The sequence below is a fragment of the Lissotriton helveticus genome, chromosome 12 (assembly GCF_964261635.1).
Source record: "Lissotriton helveticus chromosome 12, aLisHel1.1, whole genome shotgun sequence".
Taxonomy (NCBI): Eukaryota; Metazoa; Chordata; class Amphibia; order Caudata; family Salamandridae; genus Lissotriton; species Lissotriton helveticus.
The window spans coordinates 838957710-838977533 of NC_136073.1; the positions used below are offsets into that span (position 1 = coordinate 838957710).

The 19824-nt window shown below is 45.6% G+C and overlaps 1 protein-coding gene across 1 annotated transcript in view; it reads left to right on the forward strand.

The window, feature by feature from the left end:
• Nucleotides 1–1357: 1357 nt before the first annotated feature.
• Nucleotides 1358–19824, forward strand: part of PLEKHJ1 (pleckstrin homology domain containing J1) — a 45670-nt gene continuing 27203 nt past the window's right edge. The window contains exon 1 of the mRNA XM_078670692.1: nt 1358–1703. Coding sequence (XP_078526818.1) covers nt 1610–1703 — 94 coding nt within the window. The 5' untranslated portion in view covers nt 1358–1609. The remainder of the gene's footprint in view (nt 1704–19824) is intronic.

The following is a 19824-nucleotide window of genomic DNA, read 5'->3' on the forward strand; positions in this document are numbered from 1 at the left end:
TTGCAAGCTGCATTGATGCCCCAGAGCACGACGTGCACTGCAGGGACATTTACACAATAAAAAAAAACTAAGTGCTGCCACCGGCGTCGCGTGCGCAGCGCTGCGTGTGAGGGGGGAGGGGGCTCGACTGTCCACTTACTTTATTGACTACTGAACTGCTGCTGCCCAGCCACGATTGTGCAGCACAGACATTGCAGCCTGCTGCCACCATACTGCCGCCAGTCAGTGCTGTCTTCATCCACTCTCTCCGAGGCTGCCGGCAGTCTGAGCTCAGGTCAGCTGAGCTGCTCAGGCAGTCTGAGTCACAGGCTCTACTACCGCGGCGCGGCTCCCCCACCATGGGGACGGACGGGTCGGGACACCCCTCCTGCGGCCGGCCCGGCCTGCTGCTGCCTGTGCGTGCCATGATTAGCGCCAACCGTATTAAACTTCCTGTTGGCGGCCAGACGTGACGCGGGAGTACCGCACATCCGGATTTAATGATCCCAGCTCTCCTGGCAGAAAGAGGTTCAACTCGATACATTTGTAGCGCCGGCTCTCACAGAGCTGCGCCGGCGCAGTCTGCTGTAATACTGTTAGGGACACAGGCGGTACCTCGAGCAGCAGAGAACCCACGGTTCACGGGCACAGTGACAGGTGCCGGTTGGCTCGCCTGGCAGGTCACGGTAATGCGTGACATTTCTTTTCAGTGCGGTGATGCGGATCACCGCACTGAAATGCGTGGGCGTCACGCGTGTTGCGTGACGCTTGGCAGGACTGGGACTGCGCTGTCACTTTACAGTGTGCACTCAGAAAGTGCCAACATTGGTGGGGGAAGCCCTACTGGAGCCTCCTACTCGATTAGATTGCAATCTAATCAATTTATTAATGCAAGAGTAGCTGATCCAGTCCAGTTTTTGGCTTTGCATTCTGTGACTGGTAGATTTTAGAAGGGTATAACCAGGAATACAAAACCTGTGAGCCATAGAATCCTGAGATCTTTGCCGAAATATAGTAGTGTCTGCCTAAGTTTCTTTGTAAATGCGAAGCTGCTTTTACTTTATCGAAAATAAGGTTGCTATTATTGCCGTCAGTTTCTTGTAAAGTGTCTTAAATAAAACTAACAAAAATTACTCGCTAGGGATACAATACCTTTTCAAGATGGCCGCCTCTGTGACCTAATCCTACATTCGAAGAAGCTCATCTTCCATGACGGCTGCCACTATTGCCCGGTCCGTATATAGTACAGGTAAATACACATTTCAAATGTGCATATAACATCTGCCATGGTTACGGTAGCCCTTCTCCTCGACAAGCTTTTGCTTCAATATAATTATTCCGATGCCAGTTTAAGAACTTTGGCCCGACCTTCCCATTCATAGATGGCCGCCCCAGGAGAGTGGTTGTACGGATGCCGAGAGGTCCACAGCCCTTGTTCGCAGTTCCCCTATTTGAGTGAAGCTTCTTCCGGGTTCTTTTTTTCTTTCAATTACTTTATTGAGCGTCGCCCCTCACACTGCGGTTCGGAAAGGGTGTGTGTTGCTTGTAGTATGTAGACGGTGGAGCAGGGATAGCAACGTTCTCGCCCCCCCGCCAGCGCCATGGGGCAGTAGCACACTCTGCGGCCAGCATGAAGTACAACGAGAAGGAGCTGCTGTCCTTGTCCAAGCAGCCGGCAGAAAAGGCTGATGAACTACTCATGAAGGGGCCCAAGAAGGGCAGCGGTAGGTCAGCCGGCATAGCCCACTCTAGCAGCATCTGCTTGCATGACACACTTCAGGACGGGTACTTTAAGATGTCATCAACACCTAATGAGTTGTGGTGTCTTATAGTGTTGGAACTATTTGGGCATAGCTGTCAAGTTTCCCCAGGTCCATAAGTGATGTGCTGCTTCAATCCAGCTTTTTTCCCTTTCAATGATGGGATTTGTAGTCCTATGTTATCATGGAATAAACCAGACAAGTCACAATATGCAAAGAAAAAACCTGGACCTGGGAAACTTGGCTGAGCTTTTTGGGGTCCTGATGAATAAGTTACCAAGTGTGCACCAGATGACAAGCATCACTGTGGGCCCCAGGGGATACAGGGTTCCGTCGCTTATACTGATTTGAGAGGAAAATCAGGTGACAATTGATGCGGTGGCATTGAAGGGGAGGGTTTATGAAATGATTGTGTGGGGTGGAAGTGCGGGCACCACAAAAGAGACTGCAGTTTAAAAATGTCAAATGAGAAGTGGGCAGCGTGATGTACAAAGGGATGGCGAAAATGCTACTGTGGCAGTACCAGATGCCGAGGCTGCACTGTATGAGTCGGAAAGATGATAGCCACTGATGGAATATCACATTAAGAGGAGGGTGTCCTATGGTGAGGGGCTCTGACGAACAATTACGGAGAAACACTGTTTGGGAGAAGGGTAGCATGTCTAGGGATTTCTGCGGAGGATTGTATAATTAAGGGTTTCACTGATGTGTTGATAATGGGCACAGCCAGCAAAAAATGTGATGGTACTGTGGGTTACTGGATTTTTGGATCGTTTTGGATTACCTAGTGACCAGTCAGCACTGTGGGGTGTCTAACAATGAGAGATGGCACTGAGTGAACCAGATGAAGTAAAGAATTGATAGTAGTGTTCATCACAAAGTTATGAGAGGCATTGATTGCTTGGGTTCTTCATAAGTGGTTATCCATGCCCCTAAGTAAGGGTGACGCCACCGGGGCATGAAATGATTATTGGGCGGTATGAGTTGCCAGAGAATGAGAGGGGTTTGTGATTAAGGACAGTGGAGTATTTGTCGGGTGACATTGTGAAGGGGCACTCTTGAGTAAAAATAGGCAGGAGGTGGCTAAAATAGAGGCAGGACTGCAAATACAAATGGGTACAAAATGACGAAAGGGCACTCGAGGGTACCAAATAATTAGGGTGTTGAATATTTGCTAAAAGTATTTTGTAGAAAATAATTTCCGGGTCAAGTAGGTCCCAAATGATGAATGTGCCAGAAGGCTGTTTTATGATGTGTGCACCAGTGAGTGCAAAATGTTGACTCGAAGGCTGAGCTGCCAGGTGCTGATGTGGCATTGTGAAATATTAAAAAATGCTGACGCCGTAGGATGCAAAATTAGGAGGTATTACTACTGCCAAGTGCCAAATAATGTCTATGGCTGGCACTGTGGAAATAATTGAAGGTGGTCTGCTGGTATGAATTATATTGTGATTTGATTTTTAATTTAGAATTGAGGGGAAATAAACTAATTGTTCCCCCTACACCACACTACAATGATTTGCTGTTAGCCCAATTACTAGGAGACACAGATTTCATGTTATTTTTATGTGTATGTTATAACTTGCGAAAATCTAGGAAGTTGTAGTGACATCTGCTTTAAACCCGTTCCTTGTGATCTATCCACGGAAATTCCTTTTATGAACCACAAAAGGAACTCTGAACTCTGTTTCAGCACTTTGGTAAACACCACACACAATAACGACATGTAACTGGCCTAGCGAAAGGGACCAGTACCTGTAAAACAAGTTGAACTGGAGACAAATTGGATGTGGTGTACTGTTTGATGAAGAGCACTGGTTATTAAATCTACAGGGGCACGGTCCCGCAGTCAGGTTGCTTGGTAGTATACGAAGTGATGTGGGTAGTACTATGTGACATGCGACTTTAACCGTGAGCTAAGCGAAAGGGTCTTATAGTGAACTAAATTAAAGGGCATTTTACTTTATTAAATGAGGAGTTGCTGTGTTCAACTAAAGTTACAAAGGCCAATTTTGTGTGCTAAATTATGGATGACACTGTATTGTATAAACTGATGGAGAACATAGCTATATATATACAAAATAACCAAACAATCTGCCTGATCAAAACAATTGGTGGAATATCTCGCTGTACTTTGGAAGATGCTAGTCCAGTCATCTAGGAGGCATAGTGTCTATACATATGCTTTCAACAATCCTTGAGACAAAAGTTCATGACTGGGTGTTCATGACAACATGTCCACATCTATAAATGTTGTATGGCATCATTGTGAATGAGCTTGTATATGCTGATAGGGCCTCATGTCCGAGGAGGTCAAAGACGTGCAGGTCTTGGACCGTTGTGCAGTGTTAGTCACAATCAAGTTGTCTCGTATTTTTCCAGTTTGTAATGAGGTGTGGGGAGCCTCATGCTCTAGAGAGTTGCAAGATTTTCTTTGACCTGTCGCAGAGATACTGTGATTGCTATTTTTTTGTCCTTGTTCGTCTGCATGGGTGTTGGAGAGTTTAACAGTTTGTTATTAGGTAAATCTATAACCCAAACACGTTTCAGATTGAGTGATAGTGAACGATTATCCATGTATGATATGAACAATGGAACAACTCTTCTTTGTTTTGTTGTAAGAAAGGGAGGTGTGTAGCATCCTGTGTCCCGAGTTCAGATAATATCTTAGCTGGTGTCTGGAATGCTGATCAGGATTGAGGTTATTAAGAGAGTGTGACTGAGTAAATGAAATGTAAGTAGTTGCAGTTTGCAGGGAGGATGGAGCCATGACTAGAGCTGTGTACCCTACACTCTACCTAAGAGCTTAACATGTAAATTAAGAAAATGCCCTCTTCTACCTGACAGCCCTCCCACTAGTTTTTGAAGAACTTTCTTCAAGTCTTAGCAAACACATCCTTCGAACCCTCGGCCAGCAGCTGAGGAGTTGCTATTCAAAGTACTACTCGTTTTAACTACTTTTCTAGAAAAACACAGAACACCTCAGGATATAAATGATCTTTGCAAGTTTCCTGCTTTCTGTTTTCTTGTGAATGTCGGTCTTCATTCAGCTGAAAATAAACAAGCAAAAAAGGAAGTAGCGTTACTGTCACTATCTCAAAAGTTGGGTCCATTCTATTGAACATTCGCCTGTGTCATCAGTTCAAAGCTCCTCACCATTTTCATGATGTGAGATAAAACTATCAGTTCTTCAGATTTTGTGGCCGAGTTTGCTCATGCTACTCTTTCCCAAGCTTGACCTGGACCCAAAGTTCTGATTCGGGCAGTTAAAGAATTTTTAGCCAAACTCCTCCCTTAAGTATGAATACTTGATTTTCGTAGTATTCAGTTCATGAACAACAACAGTATTGCTACTTTACGGTCAGTGCTGCCAAATTATGCGCCTCACATGGCAAAGAGTAGGAAAGCTGTAATTCGCCATCAGTCATATTTGTAACTCAAGAGAGTCCAGGCAGGCAGATGCCTCTGTGTGTTCAGTAAGGCTGGGACAGAGCCGTTTCCATGGAAAACGCATCTGAGTTTTGGTCTCGTAAGCCAAAGCTTACATCAGTTACCAAAAACATTTTCAAGAGGGTCAGCAAAGAGAGCTATTTGGCTTATGTTGTTTTGCGTAAGAATTGCATTGACTATGCATTTTGGGAACCCTGCTCCCATGTAGCAAAGTATATTTGTTTTGTAGGACATGGACTCAGCCTGAATCTTGTTTACGTTTTGATAGAAAGTTTCTTCTACCCAGAGGATATTTAGTGGATGTTGCTGGCACACAGCCATGAGGCATTGTTGGTGACAAACAATTTATTTATCAAAAATGATGTGCTGTATATGCACATACCAGAATAGTTTATTTTGAGATGTATCTTCTATTTTTGGAGTTCCTGTGACCTCGTCCTTCATTGTACAAAACTTCCCTTTTTTAGAGTTTCTTAAAGTTTCTGAAGTGATCCAGATCTTCTAGGCAGCTGCTTCCAATTAGGGAATGGCTGGAGTAAACCGGGACAGCTGTTTTGTAAACAATGAAATGCTGAACTTAAGATCGAAAAGTACCAGCAGAGTTTTCATTACTATGTGGTTCAGTTGCTGTTCAATGGGGCCTTGTTCAATGAGGATGCACAAGCGAAGATACCTAGACTTAAAACCGGTTGATGGTAATTCGTCTACACCCCACAACTCCACACAGAATTGACTCCAGGTGCGCCCAGGTTCTGACAGTACTGAAATGAGAATGAAATAATGTGCTTTTTGAAGGACCAACCCAGTTCTTCTCTCAGGGAATTGGAGATTCGAGCTCAGGTCTGTTGCCTTTGAAGACTGAAACTTTGATTCTCATACTATGACTACATCCCTAACCCCTACCTTTATAAACTTGATTATTGATGTAGTCGTGAAGTTATTTACATAGTGTGTAACCTAAAACTCTGATATGGATTCTGCCCTCCTTTGCCTGTGTTGGATACCCTGCTGCGCTTTCCTTCTGGAGATGTCGACTCCACAACTAGGCACCATATGTTGCTTGTTAAACCTCTCTCTCCCCCGTGCTCCTGCTTCCCTGGCTCTTCATTAGTCAACTAAAGATTTTCTTGGATTCTGGAAAAAAATATCAAAATCTTTGCAATCATCTTTCAAAGGTAATAATGTGCATCATGCCAAACGTTTTCATAGCGACGATTTGGTCAAACTTCCAATCCTTCTGTAAATCAGGCAATCGTTATGGGCAGGTAGGAAGTCTTTGTGTTAGTGTTTATATACAATGTAACATCAGTGTTCGCTCTTACACCAAAGTGTATGCGGGGAAAAATTCAAAGACAAAACCTTGATACCAGTCAGTGTTTTTAAGTTCAAGCAGGCTCGTCTGGACTTACTAAGTCCGAAAATCTTCGACAATGGTTGACTATACCTCTTTCACACTTTTTCATGAAAATAACAAAAACAAGAAATTGCATATTATTTTCAAAAGAACCATCACATGAGCAAATGAGGGTTTTAATAATTTACTTGCTATTTCGGGTATTGAAATGTAGCAAATGAAATACCGGAGAGGGGATTTAAGATTCTTGCTTTTAGATTGTCTGCAGAGCCCAGAAGTTCACATTTAAGGGTTTTAGCCAATATCTTAATCGGTGAATAATTAACTGGCGGGCGCAATACAAATTGAAGCCATGTCTGCTCTTTCAACTTTACGGTTTTATGTAATTCGGCAGATGTAAAATTGTACCTTTTTGCAGAAGTTTTCAATTTTGTAAAACACAGAGATCATAATTTTCCCTTTTTTTTCAAAGTGGTCATTTTTTTTTTGCTAAACGTTTAGATTGTTTAAATCCCAGAAAGATGTGGAACCTGATTTGCAGAGTTTTCTTGCATTTTCTGAAAGAATTTAAGAGTTATTTACATATGTACAAGAATATGGGAAAAGGTTGTCCACCCAGGAGTACTGCCAAAGATGTGGTTAGTTTAGATGAGAGGGATCTTGGGTCGAAAGTGGTTTTAGGGCTTCGTAAGTTCACACATGGAACGCAGAGGTCTGCTCCATTCCTAGAGGCGCAGGAGCAAGTGTCACCTGTAAAGTTGTGACATTATCAGAGGATCCAAATATTTGGTGTATCTCAATCGCTATGAAGCCACAAGATCACTTTAAGTCACAGATCGGAGTCATGGTGGTATGTGCTGGCTGTATGTTCTTGTTCGCTTTTGATTATCTATGTCCTGTACTATGGGCTTTGAAGCAAGAATTCTGGTGTGAAAGGGTCTTACAAAGGGCTTGTAGTAGCTAAAGTGTGTCGTTGGATGGTTGTGTGTGGTGAATTTTCATGGCATGCTGGTTAGAGCCACATTATTGCCGACCAGACAGTATGTCTGTGATGTGTTGGATAAATGTTAAGGTAGTGCTTAATTTGTGTTGGTGTTAGCTGGTGTTGGCTACCTGGCTGGCATTCAGTTTGCAGGATGTAATTGTCCAGTCAGACTTTGACCCCGATCAAGAGAGAATACGGAGGGAGGCAAAGGTAGGAAAACTGTGGCAAACTGGGGGATGAAGAAGAGCCTGCAAGCGTGAAATCAAGAAGTAGTAAGTATAGGGTAGTCGAAGAAAGACGCATGAGGCTGAATCAAAACCAAGCAGCCTTGACATTCAACAGTCCGAGCATTTGGCAGTGCTGAAAGCAGGGTCCCATGGAAAAGTTTGGGTGCGCACTCTCCACTTATATTTTTTTTAATGTAGCTTCTTTTTAAAATTAAGTAGTAAGTATAGGGTAGTCGAAGAAAGACGCATGAAGGTTAATTAAAACCAAGCAGTCTTGACATTAAACAGTCCGAGCATTTGGCAGTGCTGAAAGCAGGGTCCCATGGAACACTTTGGGTGCGCAATCTCCACTTATATTTTTTTTAATGTAGCTTCTTTTTAAAAATGTTCAATTTTTTTGTATACAGTTTAAGCATGGGAGGGTTGGTCTAATGAGTAACATTTCATGCTTGTGCCTTGCAGTTTATAGTGGAGTCTTAGGATTTCATGCGCAGACAGAGCATCCTCACCAATAGTTTCATGTTGCCCAGCGCAAGTGTACAGCAAAAGTGTGTACTGTCAGAGGCCCCCAATCAATAGAGGGACTTGATTAGAACTTCTACAACCCTGTAAAAGTAAGCAAATTGCACACCACCCTGTAAAGGGAGGCGTATTGCACACAGCCCTGTAAAGGGAGGCGTACTGCACCCAGCCCTGTAAAGTTAGGCATATTAGACACAGATCTGTGAATTTATGCATATTGCACACAACCCTGTAAAGTTAGGCGTATTGCACACAACCCTGTAAAGTTAGGCGTATTGTACACAACCCCTGTAAAGTTAGGCGTATTAGACACAGATCTGTGAAGTTCGGCATTATAGACACAGATCTGTAAAGTTAGGAGTATTGCACTCTGCCCTGTAACGTTAGTTGTATTACACACAACACTGTAAAGTTAGTTGTATTACGCACAACACTGTAAACTTAGTTATATTACACACAACACTGTAAAATTAGGCATATTGCACACAACCCTGTAATGTTTGCCATATTAGACACAGATCTGTAAACTTGGGCATTTTGCACTCAACCCTGTTAAGTTAGGCATATTGCACTCAACCCTGTAAAATTAGGCGTATTACACACAACACTGTAAAGTTAGGCATAGTGCACTCACCCTTGTAAAGTTAGGCATATTGGACACAGATCTGTAAAGTTAGATACATCGTACTCAACCCTGTAAAATTAGGCGTATTACACACAACACTGTAAAGTTAGGCATAGTGCACTCACCCTTGTAAAGTTAGGCATATTGGACACAGATCTGTAAAGTTAGATACATCGTACTCAACCCTGTAAAATTGCAGCCACCGTTTACGCCTAAAGACCAAGATAACTCTTGAAACAAAAGTCAAAGTTGGTGGCAGAAGCGGAGCACAATTTTAAAGGCTGCGAGTTTCGCTTACAATGCTGGAATGAGATTGGATTTTGTACCCAAACCACCTCTAATACACCAGGCAGGTCATAAAGGTTTATAATCTCCAATCAGGCGAGTTCTAGCTAGGTCATGACAGAAATAGTATGTAGACTGACACCCTGTAGACGCTATGCAGTACTTAATGTGTGCAGGTGGTGAGTACTGGCGCTCAATTCTTCTTTTTCTTTTTTTTTTAAGACCAGGGCTTATTTTTCTTCATCAGACTTTGACCAAGATTAAGGCCGAGAAAGGCATAATAGGGAAAACGAAAGAGTAAAGGAAAGCTAGGAAAGCATTGCCTAGGCTGTCTCAGCCAGGGTATCTAAAGCAGTGGGAAAGACCACTGTCTCTTTTGGCATGTTAAGGGCATTTTGGGTTTTTGGGCCGGTCCCTCTGTACAAGAATCATTCAACTCCCCCAACACCATTCTGGTCACCAAATATGCGGCTCAGGGAAAAATGCACAAAACCAAGACAAAGAGTAGGCTCCAAATATAGGTGTAAATGCTCTGTCAGCAATCGACTTAAATGTTCTCAACTACTTGTTACGTACATTTTTCACCACCATAAAAAACATGTTTTGCTCCTCGCTGTGTTTTGTTCTATACTGCTTTGCGCCTAATGTTATCACATTAATTCATCAAGTTTGCAACTATTTTGTTCACCACAATATTATCACCTTTATTATCCATTCACCATCTGCAGCTTCTTCGTTCAAATTTTTGTTTGCCCATCACTAGAAGAGCCTTACCCCTTGCTGTCGGTGCCTGCTGCTCCCTTACCTCTTGCTGTCGGTGCCTGCTGCTCCCTTACCTCTCGCTGTCGGTGCCTGCTGCTCCCTTACCTCTCGCTGTCGGTGCCTGCTGCTCCCTTACCTCTCGCTGTCGGTGCCTTCTGCTCCCTTACCTCTCGCTGTCGGTGCCTGCTGCTCCCTTACCTCTCGCTGTCGGTGCCTGCTGCTCCCTTACCTCTCGCTGTCGGTGCCTGCTGCTCCCTTACCTCTCGCTGTCGGTGCCTGCTGCTCCCTTACCTCTCGCTGTCGGTGCCTGCTGCTCCCTTACCTCTCGCTGTCGGTGCCTGCTGCTCCCTTACCTCTCGCTGTCTGTGCCTGCTGCTCCCTTACCTCTCGCTGTCTGTGCCTGCTGCTCCCTTACCTCTCGCTGTCGGTGCCTGCTGCGCCCTTACCTCTCGCTGTCGGTGCCTGCTGCGCCCTTACCTCTCGCTGTCGGTGCCTGCTGCGCCCTTACCTCTCGCTGTCGGTGCCTGCTGCGCCCTTACCTCTCGCTGTCTGTGCCTGCTGCGCCCTTACCTCTCGCTGTCTGTGCCTGCTGCGCCCTTACCTCTCGCTGTCGGTGCCTGCGGCGCCCTTGCCTCTCGCTGTCGGTGCCTGCGGCACCCTTGCCTCTCGCTGTCGGTGATTACTGCCCCTCTACCTCTCGCTGTCGGTGCCTGCTGCGCCTTTACCTCTCGCTGCCTGCTGCGCCCTTACCTCTTGTCGTCTGTGCCTGCTGCACCCTTACCTCTGGCCATCGGTGCCTGCTGCGACTTTACTTCTCGCCGTCGGTGCCTGCTGCGCCTTTACCTCTTGCCGCCGGTGCCTGCTGCGCCCCTACCTCTCGCCTTTGGTGCCTCCTACGCCCTTACTGCTCGCTGTCGGTGTTTGCTGTGCCTTTACCGCTCGCTGTCGGTGCTTGCTGCCCCCTTTCCGCTCGCTGTGCTTACTGCGCCCTCACCTCTCGCTGTCGGTGCTTGCTGCGCCCTTACCTCTCACTGTGCTTACTGCGCCCTCACCGCTCACTGTGCTTACTGCGCCCTCACCGCTCGCTGTCGGTGCTTGCTGCGCCCTCACCGCTCGCTGTCTGCGCTTGCTGCGCCCTCACCTCTCGCTGTCTGCGCTTGCTGCGCCCTCACCTCTCGCTGTCTGCGCTTGCTGCGCCCTCACCTCTCGCTGTCTGCGCTTGCTGCGCCCTCCCCTCTCGCTGTCTGTGCTTGCTGCGCCCTCCCCTCTCGCTGTCTGTGCTTGCTGCTTCCTCACCTCTCGCTGTCGGTGCTTGCTGCGCCCTTACTGCTCGCTGTCAGTGCTGGCTGTGCCTTTACCGCTCGCTGTCGGTGCCTGTGGCACCCTTGCCTCTCGCTGTCGGTGCTTGCTGCACCCTTACCGTTTGCTGTGCTTACTGCGCCCTCACCTCTCGCTGTCGGTGCTTGCTGCGCCCTCACCTCTCGCTGTCGGTGCTTGCTGCGCCCTCACCTCTCGCTGTCAGTGCCTGCTATGTTCTAAAAGTAGCCCAATAAACCATCTCATGACATTTGAAGCAGGAGAATACGTAAAGTAAGAGATCAACAACGAAATATAAACAAGCCTCGCTTGGGACTATTCCATATATACTATTCTTTTATTCTGCTGACTGCTCCGATATGAAGATCTCTGCAAACGCTTTAGTTGTCCACTCACGTTTGTCACCAAACACACCTACTTTTCATGCTAAGTACCGCTTCCACGCCTATGCTTGACTTTTCTGCTCAAAATGTCAATGTGTTTTTGTCATACAAATAAGAGAGCAGGGCGGAATGAAAAATGTTCTGGTAAGAGTGAGACTATAAATCCAGAGCAGTAGAAGAAACCCATGAGGCGGAATCAAGACTAGACCGCTTTGGTATTGAGCAACCCTGCTATGTGCAGCACTGGCAGCAGACCTACAGGAAATAGCTTCGGCCCCTGCACCTTAATTATTTTCTCCTTTTTTGTGTGCAAAAGTTGCACGGGTGCCAGAATGTGCCGGGGAATAACGGACGTAAAGAAGGACACCAGGTGCTCAGGAACAAACGGAATGTATTTGTAGGTACCAATGCTTGTTGGCCGGCCAAGGAAGAAGAGCCATAGCAAACGAACTTTGTGCATACAGTGGGCCCCCTTCTTCACCTTATGGTCCGTGTTAGAGCCTTATATACAGGACTAAGGTGGCACAGTGCCAAAAAGTACCATCCATATAGAAATACAGAGAAAGCATAAAAGGGGGACGAAAAACATTGCTTATCTATAACCTAACTCGTGCACAGAGAGAGGGCTGTGGAGGGAAACGGAGTCAGGCTTCCTCTGCCTCTCTGGAAAGTTATAATTAGCTTCCCTAGCGTGGGAGAAGCAGAACAGACAGCCGAAGTTTCTGTGAGATACTTGGGCCAAGCGTGGACATGGAAGATGGAGGGAGGGATGCAGTCAGCAGGAGTGAGGGCTCTGGTACCGGCCTGGGAAACGAGCATGAGCAGGGAGGGAAAGAGAGCTGCTGAGGCAGCTCTTGAAGTGAGAGGCAAGATAGCTCAGTGGATTGGGAAGTGGCGGATGAGAACTTGAAATCGATACATAGTACATACATATATTTTTTCCTATCAATTCCTCCTTTTTGAGCGGGAAGCTCACTCACCAGTGTAATAATGTATACGGTATGGAATGTAATACTAAAAATAGAAAAGTAAAATACACCGCTTGTCTGGGCATTACCAAGCGATAATAAAATATATGCATACACATTGAAATATTGATATATATATATATAGGTAGGTGTGTGTATGTGTGTGTGTATATATATATATAGATAGATAGATAGATATATCTCGAAGAGAAATCCTGAACCGCTGAATCACAGACGGCACCAAGCAGGTAACGACCTCTTCCCCAAAAGTAGAAACGCTCAATAACAGGCCATCCAACACAGTAGAGTGCAAGCAGTCATTATTTTATTCAGTGCAATTACGGGCAGCTGCCCTCCCTTTGTACTTTAATGTTATGTTGCCGAATAAGGTATGCCTAACTGGTGATTAATATATATATATAAATCACCAGTTAGGCATACCTTATTCGGCAACATAACATTAAAGTACAAAGTCAATACAGTTAAAACATAAAAAAATGAATAAATACAATTTGACATAAATCATTAAAATCCATATTAGTAAGTTTCTAAAACAGTAAAACATGTGGCGGGCACTTCTACTGATCTAATTAATGAAGCCGCAAATAACATTAGGCAATAGATCGTTTCATACAAGAATGCCTGATTCAGCATCCCACCTGGCTGTAAAATAGATGAGGGGTAGGGAACCATACGTAAACTGCAAGTAGAGTTCCCTTGCTGCTACTAGCTCAATGTTGTCCAAGAAGTGCTACAACCCGTTACTATCTTTCCATTGGAGGAATGCTGAAGTTAAAGTTCCTACTTGTGGCTGGGAGTGCAACAAATGTAGCTTGTATTGCCATTTGATTATTTCACCGGACTCCAGGGGGACATCCCACAATTGCCTGAGGCTAATGTTTGACAGAGTGACCCTAACATACTTGCCAAGGGATATCAGTTGCACCCATACTGCATTAAAATCTCCTGCAAACCTGCCTGATAGGAGAGTTTGTTTGCCCCATGTCTAGCCGTAAGGGAAGCATCGGGGGTACTGATGGGGAAGCCCTGTTCATTCTCGCAAAAAACGATATTCAACAATCCCAAGGGGAGACACGTCCCCATGCCCCAGTGTTCTGCTCGATAAAGAGCTGAGCCACGCGCTTGATGGTTGAAAACTTGCAATGCAGGAGAAATAGATCAGAAAGGGGAGCTTTTATGCATTTTTACAATACCTCCTGAGGTTTGCTCAAGCCTTAGCCTGCTCTTATTTATACGTGATTGCCAATTGAAGTGCTCGTTGATGGTTATGCCCAAATACTCGAACGTGCGAACATGCTCCAGGTGAGACCCTCTAAGGACAGGATTAGAATGTGTGGTACTACAGGAATTGAGTTCTATAAATTTAGTTTTGGTAATGTTTATGTCTAGGCCTCTAAGGGTACAAAAACTATCAAATCTGTCCAAGATCTTCTGTAGGCCCATAGGGGACTTCACAATAATCAGCGGTATCGGCTGCAAACATCAGGGCTGGTATTCTGGTGTTTGCAAAGAACGGAGCATCAGGGCCTCCACAGTCCACTAAAGTTGTGAGATCATTGATATACAGGGAAAAGAGGTTTGGGGCAAGGACACATTCCTGCCTCACCCCCTTTGGACAGGAAAAGGCTCAGTCAATTCACCCATCTACTGAGACCCAAAGAAAAGTAGGCTCCCCACACATCAGGTCTACTAAGAAAGAGATTTCCAGGAACCTTGTCCAATCCCGGAGCATTCTGGGAAACTATTTTATCAATTGCCACAAAAACGTCTTTATCAGTGACAGCTAAAGAATCAAGAGAGTTGCCTATAGTGGCGCGTGGGGCCAAGTCAGTACTAATCTCTTGAGTAACACTGCTGCAAGGAATGGAGGTTACATCAATAAGTTGTAAACTACAATCTTGGGGAGAATACAAGCTAGAGAAGTGTCCAACCCAAGTTGCCATGGGTGTGTGATTTTCAATCTGGGGAGGGGGGTTACCATCCAATATTCCGGTAGCAATTAGGCTCCAAATGGAGCGGGAATCCCTCCTTCTTGCTACAGTCAGCAGATTTGCCCACTTCATCTTTTACCAGTCTCTCTTGGCTTCAGTAATGCAACCTTTGTAGATCGCTCTAGCCTCCTTTATCATAGAACGGTCTTGCACCCTTATGGCCACTGTCAGCGCTACTTTAGCCTATCTGCACTGTTGGTTATACCAGGTAGGGGGTTTAGGCCTCCTACCCAAGTGGCAAGATTCTACATTTAAAAAAATTCTCATTATCTGCTAAACTATTTCAAATGTATATCTGTAAAGCTTGCCCACGTTCCCAACTCTGGCTGAGTTTGATCTATTTGCGACAAAAGATCCTCAACACATCTATAGATATTACCGATGACCTCTTCGGATGTTATGATGGCACTCCAACGCACCCTGCGCCTACTAGTGGACAAGACCAATCTTCCATCGAGGGGGGCATTATCATCTTCAGCTCTAGCGATAAGGGATTGTGATCACTATTGATGCGAAGGCTCACGGTTGTATCTAATAGGGCAGCCCACAGCCTAACATCCAATCAGATGTAATCCAAAAGGCTCGATCTCTGTTGGCGATTAATGGTGTGTTTTCCCTCCCTGTCTGAGATGGACCTACCAATACAAGCCCTTTGATCCTTGGTTAGAACAAATACATTTAGTTGAACTGCCGGAGGAGACCGTTTAACTTGTCTTTTAATTGACAGTTCAGGTATAGACTAGACCTGGTCTTCCTCTAGGGAATGAAATCTAAAATGAGCACCCAAGGATCAACTGCTACAATTTTCCTTTTATCTTGAAGGATTTAACCCGGTGAGATGATTTAAAATGTAATATCACACCTGGACTACCTTGCCGGTCCACAGGTCCAGAGCCAATCCAGCCCACCCTTCTGGTCATCAGGATGCTGACTTTCAGCTTGAGGGGAGAGTTCCTATGCCAAGTTAGCCAGTGTATAGATGTATTCAGGAGATCGTTGTGCGACTCTTGCTGGTCCTTTTGCAGTGGGGGCACTCCTGTTAGGACCAGCACATAAGGACAGGAAGCTGGGGGTAAGTTGATCACCGGCTGCTTGATGGTTTGGGCTGAACCCCCTGCTGGATCTGTTCCTCATCGATCACGAGTCTCTCACGGATCCCTTTGGTGGTGTCTACTTTGATTTAGGGTAAGATCACCCATTGATGGAGTAATCACTGGAATGTGACTTTAGTATTCAGTCCTTACAGTAGGACTAGCCTGTGCAGTAACAGGTGAACTAAGGGAGCTTCTGGCCCGCCTTTGGCCCACGGCTATGTTGGCATTGTTGTAGCGGTAGTGATTGGACATGCTTTGGTTCCCAAATGATTAAAGGCCTGGAGTAGACGTTCCATGGCATCAAGCCGTGCAATAATCCGTGAGACGACTGCCTACGGTATATCTTTAAATTTCACAAAACAATCCTCCAATAACTGTACCCCCTCGAGAGGCTTAAAAACTGTATTAGGGGCATCATCTTCCCCTACCAAAGGATTAAGCTGGTCGCAAATAGGGCCTGCAATTGGGGCAGGATTTGATGTCAAATCTTCCGTCTGCAAAGAACCTCACCGTTGGCTAGATTTAAGCATCCGTTTTGAGCATTTGGTGACTGGAATGGGACTGGAACTGGAAACTGCCATGTTCTTGGACAGGGTCGGCAACTATGCCGAAGAATTCAGTGAATTTACATCAACAGGTGAAGCCTGGTCTGTGGCAACAGAAGGTTGGACAAGGCATATGGTCAATTAAATCGAATTGAGAGATAGTCTTCACTCAGTTAATTCAATTTCATTACTGATTACACTCCCCGCCCTCTGTAGCATTCTTTCGATTGGCATTGAAGTGGAGCGGGGTGTAGGCGGGTGCAAAGAACCACCAACCTTCTTCCCCGCAGTATTTAGATGTACGTGCCACAAATAAAGTAAATTATAACTTGGGTTAGAAAATAGTACAAGTAAACACCAGGCATACCTCTAGAAAGACGACCAGGGCCCAGCCCAGCCTCGGTTGCGACCAGCACAGTGGGATGCCTCTGACTTGCTTTATGGCGCTGCGGCGCCTGAACAGGATGTTGCAGCCAAAAATGATGGGAAAAGTGGCCGCTCCCAGGTATAGGCAGTGAGGACAGGGTCAAAACGACAACAACCCCAACACTGGGTTCAATGGTCTCCAATCGGTACATGCAAGGCAAGAAAACAGTGAGAAGCTATAAATCCTCTGGCTGGGGCCCACAACGACGATTTTTCGGCCCCAGAACTCACAAGTATTACAGTTGCGAGTTAGCGGCAAAAAAAAAAGCAGTGCATGGAATCTGACTGGGCTCATTTTAGAGCCATTGCGGTAATGCTGCGAAGTTAGTGCAGAGGCCGGTTTCTGGTCCCAAAAGTATGTCTTGGTTGTTACGAGGGGCAAACTGTAAGGAATGCAGCAGAGTCGCCCAGTTTTGGCCCTCAAATTAATTTTGGCATTACAGGCCGGCACTTGTGCCCATGCAGATAGATGAGGATCTTGTCAGTCGGTAGATGAAGGCAGGTCAGGTAGAACAACTGCAGGCTCCAGGTCCACAAGGCAGGCTGGGCCGCGGGATCCGCAATGCCGCTACAGCACAGGCCTCAGGGGCCCGCACACGTCACTCATGTCAGGCTCACCGTACCTTGGAAAAGTAAAAGCAGAGGGAACCATGGCATCACCGGGGGCCAGGCCGCACGGGCTCCCAGGTGGGCCACATGAAGAGGTGAGGGGGCCAGCGCCACTCAAGGCTGGGAAGCCCAGCCAGAAGCCACACTGTACTGCCAGAAGGCCGGCAGGGAGGAAGTCAGGAGGAGCCTGCTTGGACCCCCGGAGGAGGGAGGGGATGTAGATGGAGGACTCCAGCGAACCTCCGGAGATATAAAAGTAATTAATGCACAATATGTCAAGGGCCATTAAATCAAAAATGTCCTTGTGTGCTTCCTCTACTTGCTGCTGTACTCTACGATATCTGTGTGCTAGCTCCTGCTCTGTGGGAGGTAGAACCTTAACTGTGAAAAATGAAAGGATGCCGTTTCTACGTAATTGTTGCACCATGGAGCAATAACACTGAAGGCAACGCAAACCGACAACAATGCCAAGAAGTGCAAGAACTAAACTTTGTAACCATCCAGTTGGTAGCTAAGACCACAGCCAGGACCAATCCGTGGGGTCGTAACCTTCTCTGCTCCATTAAATACATGCTTTATTTGGGCAACATCCATTGTGATTTTTCTACTTCTGTTGACATATTAACAGCAGAATTAATTTCCACCTGCAACTCTTGAAGTGCATCCCTAGTTGCATGAAATGCAAAAGCCAACTCAGGAGAAATGTTAACAAGGGCCGACTCTGTCTTATAAGCCATATCCAAGGAGAAATGTACGCTTTAGTTAAAAAAAAAAATATATATATATATAGACATTGCCTCGTCTCCAAAATAGGTTTACGTCTGTTATACCTATGAGCGAAACTCCCCAAATGTAGTGGCTCATGTCCTGCAACATGCTGTACTACTGAAATGTTTGGGGTAAGATAAGTGATGGCACACATATCTTCCCAATGACGGGGAAGCACCTTGTACGCCCTTGTGCCACAAGTGAAATACATACCTCCCTGTAACTGTGTGGCTAATGTGTAATATTTTCTAGAAGAAAGGCCTACCCCCTCAGGGAAAGTGCTTTGAAATCCATCAAACCATTTGTAATTAATCCAGGTGGCGTTGATAGTGTAACATTTGCCCTTGGTGCCATGTAAGAACAGCGAGCTGACCATAAGGGATATTCTAATATCTGAAAGATCACACGTGGTATAATAGCATAATCATGGCATATAAAAGACTGTCAGTTGTTGCCAACAGTGTTTCTTCTTCTAAAGTGATGTTCCAATAACATACAGTGTAGTTCAATTGTTTCCCATCTACCTCAGTGCAAAGCCTACTCACTCTGTCCTTCATGTTCCAATTACCGGCGGTGTTATCAAATTCTAATATGTTAGGACACCTATCGCTTGCTAAATTCCCGAAGTCCCGGGCAGCTGGGTTACGCCCTGAAACATGACGCTTAATACACACAGGAAATGCATTGTCTTTGGTGATGTCTCCCACCACAGGTAACACTTGATATTGGGCCTGGACATTGGGCAGTAAACTACAACATGGGTGTCGTCCTAGTCTCCCCGCCTAACAGTCCCAAGTTGCATTGGGTTTTAGACATCCTTCCCTCTGTGCATAATTTTCTATGAACAGGTGCTTCATATAGGGTCGCTGGGGTGTCTTGATGACTGTCTACAAATCATCTAGGCATGAAACAAGGGCAACTTTCCCACATTCTATGATGAGGGGATGGTCAGCTGGGGGTGTAATGTAGGTAGCACACACAGAAATAATTAGCTTAAAAATATGATTGCTCCTGGTGTGCGTTATAGCAAAAAGTGGAAAATCTAGATATGACATTAAAAAAAAACATTATATATATATATATATATATATATATATATATATATACACATATATATATATATAGTGTCTTTTAGCAACCCAGTCCTAGGACACTTTCTCTAGGTGTCACTGATGCAAAGGCATGTGTTGTGTGGTTTCTTATCCTGGTCCGCAGTCTTGTTCAGGGGCGGTTTCCCAGACCTGCCCTATGGTGTCCTCTTCAATCTGTTTTTCTGCAGGTGCCGACTATCACATTTCTTTGAGACTTTGTTGTTGTTCTTCACTCAGCAGCATCCATTGGGGTCACTGTTCTGGTGACACAAGACAAAGGGACTTCAGCTTGGCTGCCTGTAGTGGCCTGGTCTGGCTCCCTCTCTGCTGGTGCCTTGCACTGTCCCTCAGGCAACAGATGCTTATCATTTGCTGGGGCCTCCATCTCAGGCGTTGTTGCTGCTGCTCAGCATCTTGTCCCATGAATCCACTCAGGACGACCTTCCACCTTGACCGCTGTCAGTGTCGCAAGCAGCATGAGGTGTGGCCCAGTCCATGTAGAACTAAGAGAAATTTCTTTGATTTTTCTCACCATGACCATGTCACCAGTTTTAAAGGGGTGTGTTGGCTCGGAGGACAGATGGGGCAAAGCTTCTTTCACAAGGAGATGATGGTGCCTCAAGACAGTTGATAATTGTACAGTATAATCAGAAATGTTCTTA